The 13568-nt window shown below is 31.4% G+C and overlaps 2 protein-coding genes across 2 annotated transcripts; both read right to left on the bottom strand.

The window, feature by feature from the left end:
• Positions 1-659: 659 nt before the first annotated feature.
• On the bottom strand, positions 660-12032 carry LOC111004681 (uncharacterized). The gene is made up of 5 exons (XM_022275803.2): positions 11966-12032; positions 11413-11456; positions 9298-9390; positions 2876-2953; positions 660-1472 (listed from the first exon to the last, which is right to left on the bottom strand). Exons 2-5 carry the CDS (start codon positions 11422-11424, stop codon positions 930-932), a joined length of 726 nt encoding a protein of 241 aa, XP_022131495.2. The 5' UTR covers positions 11425-11456; positions 11966-12032; the 3' UTR covers positions 660-929.
• LOC111004819 (chaperone protein dnaJ-like protein) lies at positions 11755-13552 on the bottom strand. The gene is made up of 3 exons (XM_022276025.2): positions 13237-13552; positions 13007-13138; positions 11755-12032 (listed from the first exon to the last, which is right to left on the bottom strand). The coding sequence occupies exons 1-3, from the start codon at positions 13399-13401 to the stop codon at positions 11946-11948; spliced, it is 384 nt and encodes a 127-aa protein (XP_022131717.2). The 5' UTR covers positions 13402-13552; the 3' UTR covers positions 11755-11945.
• Between the last annotated feature and the right edge of the window lie 16 nt (positions 13553-13568).

The raw sequence follows: 13568 nt of genomic DNA on the forward strand, positions 1-13568 counted from the left end.
GATGGAATATTCAAATAGAACAATTAATTAATTAGAATCTAAAACCTAAATTTACATATTTTTTTACATAATAATGAATTTAAAATGATAAAATTTCATATATTCCATAAGGTTGGCATTAAAGTATACATTCTCTCTTTTTCTAACCTCATATTTCTCATTTATATTCCTTCTTACATAAGTCACAAACTCCCATTAAATCTAAAAGAAAATAAAGTGCTAAATATAAAACACCATCATTCTAACAATAATTTTGTTTTTTATTTTTAATTAAATTAAGCATATTTACTAACAATATTCGATTTAGTTTTTCACTTTTCTAAAAAACATTTTTAAAATAAATTTTAACCACGTGTTTTTTAGAGCTGTTATTTTGGGTTATTTGTATAACAATTTTATTTACAGACTTCTATTTTTATAAAATCCAAAGCTTGTTTGCTGATCTTACTCCTTTTTAAAAACTATTTTTCAATACTACTTTCAAATAAAGAAAAAAAAAACCAAGATTTTAAAAGCATTTTGGAGAAGATTGCAAAACAAAAACAAAGAAAACTAGTAGTAAACAAAAATCATCATCAAAATAATATATCTGAGATGAACCTTAGCCAGGCCATTTCTGCATTTCGACTCATCTGAATTAGACTTTTGACTCTTATAAATAATGTAAGTGGAATCTTTAAAATATATATATGTAAAATATTAATTCAACACGAGAATTATTGTTATTGTGAATCAACACCTCCATAAGAAACAGAGAATCTACTCTATAGTCGCTCTCTCTAGACGATTACGATTAGAATAAGGTAAAGTTAAAAAAAACACCTTTTTTTTTTACTTTGTTAATCAATTTCACACCTTCACTCCCATGACAAAATTCCCAATATGCCACCTTTAACTGATGATCAATATTTGTTTGTGTGTGTTATTGGCTACACAAAGCTGTGATTAGCATTAGCATTGGCTTGCACCTTGGTGTTGTTGTGAGCATTGGCAAGAACAAAGTCAAGATTATAAAGCACAGGGACCATAGTGAGAGAGCAGAGAAACACAAGCACAGGTCCAAATATCCAAAGCAGAAGAGGAAGAGCCGAGTAGAAGAGGCGATTCCCGACCGTGTTCAGGACGAAGCCCTTCTCCAAGAGCTCCGAGACGTAGTCGGGCGTGACGGGGGACGACGAGTCTTGGGGGCTGTTGATCAGAACGTTCACTTGGTTCACAAATCTGATGGAGAGGGAGTGGCAAAAGAAGGAGAAGAGGAAGATGGTGAGGAGGGACACATATTTGAGAGACACCGTGAACTCGCCGTGGGCGCCGTAAACCGAGTCGTTCACCGGCTTCTTGATGCTGTACGTGCTGCTCAGAATCGCAGCCAGCCCGGAGGAGAGGAGGATGGAGGTCGTCGCCATTAGAGTTGACCCCATGATCGCATTCCTAAGAGTTTGGACAGCTAGAATGTTCTTCTTCTCATTGTCCTAAAGTTACATACAACGATACGATACAATACGATCAAACCAATCACTCTTGTCGTAACTTAAAAAGTATATATAAAAAGACACAAGTTTTTTAATTTTTCTTTAATTTGCTTTCTAAATTTTTTTAAAATGAAAAGATTATATACAAATATATAAATGATGAAATTTTTTAGTTCCTGAATGGCAAAATGAGAAACAGAAGATTATCAAAATTCCCTAAGCAAGTTATTGGTTTTCTGTCTTGTTTGTTTCAACTTCCTTTTTTTTTTTCCTTCTTTTCATTTTTGGAAACATTATTTAAATCTTAGCCAATATGGAAAAGAAAAGAAAAAAGTATTTTTTAAAATTACTTTTTCAATATTAAAAAAAGTACATAAAACTAAAAAGAAAAGCCCATTATGAAAAAAAAATACTACGATTTTATAGCAAACAAACTAAAATTATAGGTGGATTCCACTATACCCAACAATATAAACTAATAAGATATGCCTTTTTGGCATCAATTACTATATAATAAAAGAACCTGAATATGCATATATAAAAGCATGAAAAAATAAACAAAAAATATGATGGATGAGTGTGTTATTTTGTCCTTATGGATAAGGATAAACGTATTAATTTCATGGAAACTTTACTTTGAAGCAACTTTATTAAATATTTTCTTAATTTATTATTATTTCATATTCATTTTCTATGCATTTGCATTTGCATATGCATGGCATCTGTTTTCCTTAATGGCTGCCATGAACCAGAAGCCAATTTAAGACGACAGAAATTAAAATTCATCAATGAAGAAGAAGAAGCTTATGGAAGAGCCAAAATTTTGCATCAAACTCAAAAAGTTTAGAAGATAAAAAAAAAACTAAATTCATTAATCCCTTATCTTTTAACCATTTTAGTTATTCCCTATGTTATATATACTTGGGTAAAATTTAATAAAAATAAAACATTTAGACAACTTAAATCAGTCGCACCCGATTCATTGGATCGTTGACCTACCAAACACTTGTCCATAGTTCTTATAGGCCTCGTGGTCAACGAGAACTTATAATCGAGGAACGACAAACTTTGTCACTTCCTTAAAAGTTTGGAGAATTAATTAAAAACTATAATTTCCATCATGCAGAGGTATGTTACCAATAAATTTTAACCTTCGACAGGAGGGTATATAAGTAAAATGTTAGATATCAACAGTAAATTTAATCGTGTTTACCACTCTCCCCCACTTATGAAGTTGTAAATTTGTACGAACGAGGAGAAACCAACAATACACAGAACCTCTTCATCTGAACATGATTAAGTTATCGATGAATCCAAAAACTTAAGGTAAATTTGAGGAGAGAAACTACTTTCTCGAGAAAGGAGAGAGAAATATGTTAGAGAGAGAAAGTAGTTATTGATACCTTCATCATGGCAGAAACCCAGAAGCGTCGACCAGAGCTGTTGATTCCAATGATGGTGGTGAAGGGCTGAGTTCGAACCTTATGCCATAGCCATGCATGGTAACACACTGTCAACATAAATCCTAAAGGAACCAAAATCACATCCAAATAGCTCTCTTTCCATTCCATTTTCTCTCTCTAGATCCTCTCTCTTTCTCTCTCTAGATCCTTCCTTTGTTAATTCTACTGATATTCTCACAAATGCAACCACTCAACTTATAATATATATATAGAGTAAAGGAATGGGTGGAGATGGGAGTGGACTTTTCATTTCATTTTCTCTCATTCTTTTCCCAATATGCCCCAAACTAAACCACATACCCAACCAAATACTCCTCCATCAACAATAATCTAATTCATTTATGCCATATTTGATAACTTCCCTTTTCTAATTTTTTCGAAAACATAAATAAAAATATTAATTTATAATTCTTAACTTAAAATTTAAATATAGTTCAACTAACTAGTTAGAACCAGGATGAATAAGATTTCTTAAAAAGTTGATTCCATCGACATCGATCGATTGGTGTTGATTTTTTCAATGTCAAAATAGATTATTCGATCGATCGGTCTGATCGAAAAACATAAACATAATCGACTGATTGACGTATAAGTTATTTCATAAAAAGTAAAATAAAATAGCCTGAATTGTGCAGACTGCAATAATAATAAATGCAATCTGCAAAATTGCTTGGTTTTCTCAAAACGGTACATTGCATTTTTTTTAGAAAAAAATATCTTTTTTATAATTTTTTTTGAAATTCATCCCACCGCCCTTCTCCCCCTCTCTATTCTTCACCTCTGCCCCTCCCTCTCTCTTCTATTCTTTTTCTCTCCATTTTCTTCGCTCTTCTCCTTCTCTACCTCTCCTTTTTCACTGACGGACAAATCGTCGTTGTGGTTACCAATAAAAATAAACTTATAACTGATTGGTTGGTATCAGTTCCACTCTCACGTCAACCAATCAATATTCATACTTAATTAAGATATATACCATCAACTAAAACGTTGGGATTAGAAAAAAAAAATCATAATAATTTTGTCTTTACGTATATCACCTTAATACCAACTTGCTTCTCATACTACCCGTTGTAATGAAATAGAGATTCAATTTATTTTTGGGTTTATATCTTCTTTTTTCCTTAAAAAAACGAGTGAATCATACTAATACTTCAAATTCAATAAAGAAAATCACATAAAATGAGTATATAGGATCTTTTTTTTAAGTATAACAAGATATGAGAACGGATTCGAAAATAAAAGTTAAGTCAATATGAGAATTAATTCCTCAAATTTTGTTGTACTAAGAAAAATGTTGGAATCGGTTCCTACCCACTACACTAGCGGGGCGCCAAGATTTTTTCCCCTTGAAATTAATGGCCATGAATTCATCTCATTACATAGTTTTGACTTCTTTTTTTCTTCCAATTAATTATTTGCTTTTCTCCTATTTATTATTTTCTTCTCTTACCCGGATAATAAGAAAATTAATTATAAAGTTTTGGTACTTGGCACATGAATTTTTGTAAATTACTACTTGTTTGGATTGCTTTATCATGTTAATGTCGAATTCAATTATTTGGTAATTGTATTGTACGATTTAGTCCTTAAAAACTCACTCGAGTGCGTATCATTACTATTTTTATCATATCATGACAACGTGCCAGCTTTTCGTACCACTTAATGGAATTAATAATTTTTGTTTGAGGCTATAGAACTTTTACTTATAAATATGTTTAGAAAATAAAAAAATAGCTCAAGGTTATATTGTCATTTTTATGCGTTTTATATGAGTAAAAAAATGTATCAAAGAGGATTTTCTTTCCATGTTTTAAAAATTAGAAACATGAAATAAAAACCCCTCCCCCCCATTTGTATTAAACTATTGGAAACATTTCTTAGAAACCAAAAAAAGAAATATACAAATTTTCCCTTTTAAAATATCATTCTCCGAATCACCCAAAAGTTATGCTTTGCTTAAAATTTCTTACCCAATAAAGAAAATTTAATTTCAAGATATTTTAAAAGAAAAAAAAAACAACCATTATAGGGGAAAATTCCCATAAAGCCGAAAAAATATGCACATACACAAGAATGGTAGGGTTGTTATTTCGATAAATGTGAAGTGCATATATATATAGAAAGTGGAACATAACAAGGAACCTACGAAAGGCATGAAAAGATGAGAATAGAATGAAAGCACCAAGCAAGAACAATATTTAGGTTTTTTATCAAAAAAAAAAAAAAAAGAAACAATAAATGAAGAGAGATATTTTTTTAGAAAAAATAAATGAAGGGTTTTTAATTTTTTTTAGTAGTGGTTAGAAATGAAATAGGTGCCGAAGACAGCATAAATTTTATTTATTTATTTCGTCTGCCCTTTTACTAAAAAAAAATGCACTCAAGATAATGGTTTACATAACGTTTTTCATTTCTTAGAATTAGAAAAGAACAATTTTTTAATGTAGAAAATTTATTTGGTACAAGAAGTTTTCAAAACGGTTTCAAAATAGAAAACACAAACAATATTTGTTGTTTTTGTCTTGTATGTTTCCTTTAACATTTTTTAAGCTACCTATTTACGTATAATTTATTTTAAAAAAAAATAGTATCAAAGACTCAAAGCCATGTTTGAGATGGTTTTTGACCTGACTAAAAATACTCCTAATTTAAAATCTTTAAAATCTTCATATTTGAAAGTAATATAAAAGTGCTGAAAAAAAAAAGTAAAAAATTGCTTTGTGAAAAAATATTTGGAGAGCATTTTTGACCTAATTGCTTGATAAAAAAATTAATAAAAAAAAACTTTTAAAAAGTAGAACAAATCATCAATGCAATTTGTTACTAACCACTTTTTACTAAAGTGTTTATAATTAAAATAATTTTTACTCGAAATACTTCCCAAAAACCTTTACTTTAATTTAAATGTTTTATATTCTTATTGCCTAATTTAAACAATAGATTAAATGTAAAATTAAGTAACTTTAATCACAATTAAAATTGCTTCAAACCCTCATAACCTTCCATCCATCTTCATATACCATAGAATATTAGAAAATCCCATATACTTGGAAGGTATCAAAACCCCACAAAAGAAGGCTATATATCGATATTTTAAAAAAAAAAATACAGCAATATGTGGGGTGGAGACTAACTCATAATATGTGGAGCAATAAGTGGGATGGATATTCTAATTCACAATATGTGAGGCGAAAATTCTAATTCATAATCTTTTGATCGGAGATATATGTCTTAACCAATAGAGTCATATACAAACTAAATCAAAGGGAATAGCTCATTCTCATGAGAAAGAATTCGACATTCACCTATCTATTTGTCAAGGTATCGGATACTCCAGTGATTTTGTGACTGTGCAACAATTTGAAAAAATACCAAACAAAATATTTGAATTTCCTTTGGGTCATTTTAATCTTTCCACTTGTCAATATTGGCCCTTGCACTTTTAAAAAGTAACCATTTTTGTCCTTATTTACAAAACTTTAACATAAAATTTATACACAATGAAAACTCTTTAATATAAATTTATGACTATATTTTAAGAAATTTAGTGAGTAAAGAATTTGATCCTAAAATTTTGATAAAATAAATTAGATAAAAATGAAGATGGAGAGAGACCAAATGATCACCTCTTTAAAGTAAAAAAAAATAAAATATAAATTTTGAAAATATAGAGATTAAAATAAACAAAAGTTATACCGACTAAAAGTACACAGATAAAAGAGTATTTAATCCTTTAATATATTGACAGTGAAAGACGTTCCTTTACTATTCACTTGAGAAAAAGTAAAGATTCATCTTACAGAAAAAAAAAGGCAAGAGTAGGAAAGAAAGAATGAATCAATTGTGAAGTGAAATGTGGTGCCGAAAAATAATACATGAGAATGAAATTTGTAAAACATATTAAATCTTTTATTATAAAATCTAATTATATTTTAAATTAAAAAATTAAAATTATCAATAATATTATATTAGAGAAGGGTAATAAATTAAAAATTAAATATTTTTAATAAAAACAATTAATTAATTAAATTTTAGCTGTTAATTTTTATTTAATCAATTTCTTTGAGTTTAAGATGTTCATTCCTCCACCTTAATATTTAATTCGTGTGACCTTCACAGCCACAATATAATACTCAATAAATAAAACGATTAATTAATTAACAATATTTAGAGCTTTTGGGGAATTTGGCATTGATTCACTAAGTAAAAGCTACGGGGCCCTAAAGCTCGTATTAGGTACAAAATATTTTAATTTAATCATATCAGAAAAAAAAAACACTAAAAAATAACTCGTGAGAAACCCACATTCATTTATAATATTTTCAACTAAGAATTCATTAAAAGGAGCATTGAAGAAGAAAGTTTATTAATTTTTTTGAGATTAATTAGCACCTATATTAGATGGGAATCTTACTTAATTTGGAAAATTCAATGGAGTCTTAATTTGTTAGGTAGGGCAGATTAATATATTGAATACGTATCCATTTTAAACATGAAAAAGGTACTTTTTTTTAATTAATATTCTTAGTCATTAAGGTATATCAATAATGAACTTTATCTTATTACCAACATAAATTTGTTAAAGCATATATCCTCATCTAAATGTCGAAGGTTTAAATTTCTATCCTATATGTCAACTAAAAAAAGACCTGGTATGATTTTTACTTATTCTAAGACAACTGCATTTTAAAATAATTATAAATTATACTCTGGTGAGGTATAAAAATTGTTAATTGTATTGTTTGTAAAATTTACTATTATACCCTTTTGATAGAACTAATACAAGTAATACACATGAAATAAAACATGTATTTTGTATGATTTGCGTATTTATAAAAGGTGATCATTTTGATCCCTATTTACACAATTTTAACATAAATTTATATACAATGAAAATTCTTTAATACAGTTTCATTGTTACATTTCAATAAATTTAATGAGTGAAGTATCATACTAAAATTGTGATGGAAAGAAATGACACAAAAATGGAAATGAAAGATCAAATAATCACTTTTTAAAAATACAAGAATCAAAATAGACGGTTTGAAAGTATATGAACTAAAATAAACCAAAGTTAAAAATATAAAGATTAAAATAGACATTTTGAAAGTATAAAGACGAAATAGTATCCAAGTCTTAAATTTATTTCTAAACACAAAAATATCATGCGCAAATTCTTTAAACTAACGAGTGTAATTGGTACTTATTTTCTTTTTTCTCCCCCTCCTTTTGTCATAGTTTGTCCATCTGTCCTCGTTTATAGAACAAGCCAAAACCTAGTGGGTATATGTCCACACTTTCCTCAATGCGAATTGAAAGGCAACATAGAAAACAAGGGACAAGAATATTTATAGATAGGTTGTTGTTGTTGGTGATGATTTATCTAGAGAAGGCCAAGGAAGAATTTTTCTAAATGCTAACCATTGGATAATAGGGCTAGTAATGGGGGGTTGGCTTTTGTATTAAGATGTTTGAAAATTGAAAGTGGGATGTGGTGGCAGACAATTGTTTGCATTCATGTGTGTTTGTGTTCTCCACGTAAGACCATGTAATTGTTTTAGTGCTCAATAGAACCTAACAAAACCATCAAAATTTACTCAGGCTTCATGCCTCACCGGTTCGAGATAGGAGGTTCGAATCCTTACCCTTTTTTTTTAGAACTGGGAGTTGGAATTTTACTCTTCTATATCTAGGAGCACCCGCGCCCACCACAAAGCTCCGACCTAGAAGATATCACGGATTTTTTGTATTAAACTGATCAGAACATTCAAACCGGTGACCTCTAAGTCAATATGACCAAAAAAACTCCAAGCCTTTGCTAATTGGACTGTCCTTTGGAGGCTCACCCCACCTTTCGTTGAAATTGGAATTAAGAATAAAAAGAATTAACTTTTCGAGAAAGCTGGCTAATAAAATCTCACCAACTTGGCTTGGAGGAGTGGCCATTTAAAGGAATATGCCATCCCAAGACGCTCACCCACCCATTGCAATGTGGACTAGGTTGCTTTCAAACAACTTTCTTCTATATGGTGCATTCATGGAAAGTTCAAATAATTGTTTATTTTCAGCTGTCTATTCATCAAAAGATGTGTTTCTTTTTCCCCCATTTTCTTAATAGAGTCATAAGGCATTGCATTGTGGATAAGCAATAGCTTCAAATACTGAGACGACAGAACATGCAATTCCTCATTCTATATTTTCAACCCACCTTTACACCAACCCATCATACCTACAAAGCTTGTTTTCATTTTGGAGGCATTTTGGTTACTGCTAGGTATAGGGTCATTTTAAGGCAGCAGTTTCAAGTGAGGTAGGATTTTCCAATATATAGAGAACTATAAAACAAAAGAAGAATGGCTGACCTGCAAGATGATCATCTTGGAAGTTTTCTTGAAAGCTTTCGCCACCTCATATTTCCACTGAAGCTGGGAGATGGAAGCCGCTAAGCAAAGACCCTGAAAAAGTATGAATGGAGAGATTAATAAATAATGCATATCATTTGACTTTGAGAAAGCGGTCGTAAGAGGCAATCAAGCATGCTTCTCAAATTAATCAAAGTTTGAGTCATTAATCTAAAGACGCAAACTCTGTGGTTTGAGCTAATGTTTTATGCTTGATCAAATGCAAGTCAATCTGAGGGTAGTGGATAATTACTACTTAAGACTCTTAAATGTGTTGGTTTGCCTTTCATTGCCGTTCCATTCTTCAAGAATAAGAATCGTGATAAATGCTAATAAACTAGAAGGAATTCTCACTAATCTTATGGAACCAAACTTCCATTGACAAAGTAAATATAAAAGTATGAGATAAAATAGTAACATTTTATTTTGTTTTAATCAACTCCTACGTTATTTTGCTTTGATTTACTGGTGGTACAGTTTTGTTAACGTGACATCTTTTATACAGGACTATCACACGATTCACGTTCACATCATAAAAGTAACAGAATTAATAAATAGCAGAATCAATAAAGATGATTCAAGCTCAAAATGATAAAGATCCTGATAGGAACCAAACAACTAGAAATATATTGAAATATAAAAGATGGACCCTCCCTCTCTTTAATATTCTTATTCAAGTCTAACCCACGCTAAATAATCACATACCTCAATCCCTTTTTCACTCACTCTATAACAAATCCCTCCTAACTACTTCCCTAATTACTTAGTAATATATTCTTGATACTCTAAGAATATTCCTCATTCTATCCTAATAACAGTTGTATCAGACCCAGGCTCAGTAAGCTACAACTCCAAATACATGTCAGGAATTGACAAAGGAGTGCCTAAAGAGGAAATAGCACCTAGTTTTCTTCAAATGCGGAGAAGATCGATTCAGAAAGTCGATAATAAATATCAGATAAGGTTTCAAATGTCATTAATATTAAGAAAGACAACATCACAGAAGAGGTTAGCATCAAATTTACTTCAAAAAGAAAAGCAAGATTAACTTGAAGATATGTAAATATATATACACACACATGCACAAACATGTACAGGTACGTATGTTTCCAGCTACATGGATCCAGAAAGTGGAGATAGCTAGCTAATCCAGAAACTATGTAGCAGCAGTTAGAAAAAGAACAGCTCAGAATAATTATATCTCACCAACATATCTGGGAAGTGGGAGAAAGATAGCTTACATTTCTCCGCACTTTGGAATATGGGAGACAACGCAAGATATCTTTCAGGTAAGAACATGTAAGGTACCTTTCAGTTAAAAATGGTGAGGAAAAAGAAGAGATGCTAGAGATTGGAGTAAGATTATTCCGGGAAAAAAATGCTGAACAAATATTACCTTACCTGCAGTTTTGGTGCACAAATTTATCTACTGTTTTGGTTATAATAGCTGAGTTAGAACAATTTCTAATCTCCATATTTGAACCCTATGTAATGTTTTGGTCCTTAAAGATTTTTTAATTTAGTATACAAAATTGTTCTTAATGAGTCAATTTACTCTTGATGCTTACAATTAAAATAAATATTTCTTTTGGGTTCCATGACATGTTAGTGGCATCTATCCAAATAGCAAGTCATTGAATTACTTTTCACCTTTTTATCAAAGGGACTAAAACATTACAGAAATATAGATCCAAAAGTTACAAAGAGCTATAACACGAGGCATACAAAAATTTTCAAACATCATTAGGCAGATGGACAGTTTGACGATATCATTAACCCAAACCTTTAAGAATGAAAAGTCGCTGCAAATAATTAGTTGCAAAGGATGAAATGAAGTACGGATAGATTCTACCAAGAGATAAATTGGAGAGAAGAAGAGGAGCTTAAGGTATACAGCCATTGGCATAGACACAGACAAAGCCTCGATTTATACATCAACCAGTAAATTAGGAATTATGTGAAGGAAGAAAATAATGGCCACTGCACATAATGCATGTTGATAAGAGATTACATAAGTTATGCGAACATGAAAATAATTTCAGATCAATGAAGACATGTAACGGAATTGAAATCCACCTCTTCAAGCATCCAAGAAGTTTAGCTCCTGCATATTTTAGCTCCTGCATATTCCTCAGTGATTTCAATATTAAAACAAGCGAAAGCCATAAACCAAGAATAAATTCATTAGCTCTGGTAGGATAAATACTCAATGGTCAAGCACATTAAATAAAATACAACATTTCTTTTCTACAAGCCTTAGGCAATGAGAAGAACATCGCATTGGTGATGAGAGCTCCAAAAACTCAACTCCCCCCCACCCCGGGGAAAAAAAGATTTCATGAACCATCCCTTGAACATTTCTTTCATGATTGTAGATCATAATTCTTCAATGTCGTCATAGTAAAAATAATAGAGAAATAGAACAAGTTAACTGTCAATTAATGAATAATGTTTTACATTTGTACATATACAAGGACAGGGGCCACTGTCCGATGTATGAAAGATGATAGATTAAATGTACTGGTTAATATTAACAGATGTTGTTTCCAACAGAAAATGTATTCAACAAAGATTTCTACACTTCATATCATTCGATAGATATTAGAGATTCAGAAGGATAGATCAGAACCGTCACTGAAGTTTGGGAAAGTGACACACTTGAACACCTTGCACTTTGAACATAGAACATATCCGACCTGTCACAATTGGAGTGCCTTGTTAGGCTTTTAAGTCAGTAATCGAGTATATGCAAACAAAAGAACAAAGGATATCAGGTATCTCCACAACAAAAGTTATAGATACCAAGCACTGGTTCACGGGCATATATGAACAAAATGCTCCAACACGACAATGCTACATGTTTTATATCAGCTAAGTAGCAGGGTACTTCATCACACTTTCATTGGCAAGTAAAGAGAGATCAAAAAGAAACTCAATGAATTATGCGCTTCAGTTGGTTGTTAACAACTTCTTATTCTGAGAATAGTGGGATGATAAATTTAACTCAACCAAGATTTAATGGTAAGTTCGCTTGTGGGATCACATCATCGTTAAGATGATGATGTAGGCTATTGAACTACCGGGTTGATATAGTAAGTCTGGTTAACTCTTTTCGATCAGTGGTATGCTATTTGGTAGGGGAACTCATATTAGATAAGTTTAAAGGACCAGTTCACAACACTTATTCTGCTTATAATATTTACTAAATCACATTTCTACCAAGCTATAGAGGTTTTAAGAAACTTAGCATCATCAAAATCGACTATAATGTCTCTTAACAGTAATCTAAGCTAGTTGCCAGTATAATTGATTAATTCTTAAAGAAGGGGCTGAATGGAGTGTTAGTGGATCAAATATCAGGAATTACACCAAGGAAGCTGTGAGAAAAATAAGAACAGAATTCGATAGAGAGAAAAAAATATTGGCCAGTAAAAATCGATTCAGGAACTCCAGTGCTTTGGTAAACAAAACGTTTCACTTCTGAGTTCAGAAGAGTCTATACAAGATTCTACGTTTACCAATACCAAAAACCTCAGATATCCTCGTTTAAACGAGAGTCTCGTAAAAGATAATCAAAATATTGACAGCATACGTGCAATTTTATCACAAATTCATCGCATTACTGCGACGGCATTGTACTAATGAAGATAGCAGTTGGCAGTATACTTACGGCTCTGCAAGATGGACATCGTCGGTAGATACGATTGTTCTCGGCCTTCACGTTAGTCTTCTGCCCTTTACAGAAATCACACACTATCCATCCTTCACCGTTACAAGGTTCACATGCAATTGTTGAGTCAGCCTTGAAGAAAATTGGAAAACAGTAAGAAATAGAATGAATCGCGTAGTTTGAAGACGCTAGAGTTGAAGCTTCCTTGAGAGCACATGAATTCTGTATACCTGTAATTGAACCTGTTGGAGAGATGAGCAGCGCGCAGGCTTGAAGGAAGAGCGGGAGGAAGACGATGGAGGAAATCGGAGGAGGTTGATCTTCGTAAGAGCCATAGAAATCGCCATTGGAACGAGCACTGAACAGAAAGCTTCCCCTCCGTCGTCACAAATCATTTGTGGATATAAAAGAAACCACGTCAGCTCCGCGCCAACGGGAGGCGATTTCTAAAGAATGAAAATTTTATCTTTTTTTTTTTCAATTAATAAATTTTAATTTTAGCGATGTTATTATTTGGGATCTTTTTAATAATGTTTTTAAAGAAGAATGTCAGAAATAATTT

Source organism: Momordica charantia, assembly GCF_013281855.1.
Source record: "Momordica charantia cultivar OHB3-1 chromosome 8 unlocalized genomic scaffold, Mcharantia_2.0 BLBB01000008.1, whole genome shotgun sequence".
NCBI classification, from domain to species: Eukaryota; Viridiplantae; Streptophyta; class Magnoliopsida; order Cucurbitales; family Cucurbitaceae; genus Momordica; species Momordica charantia.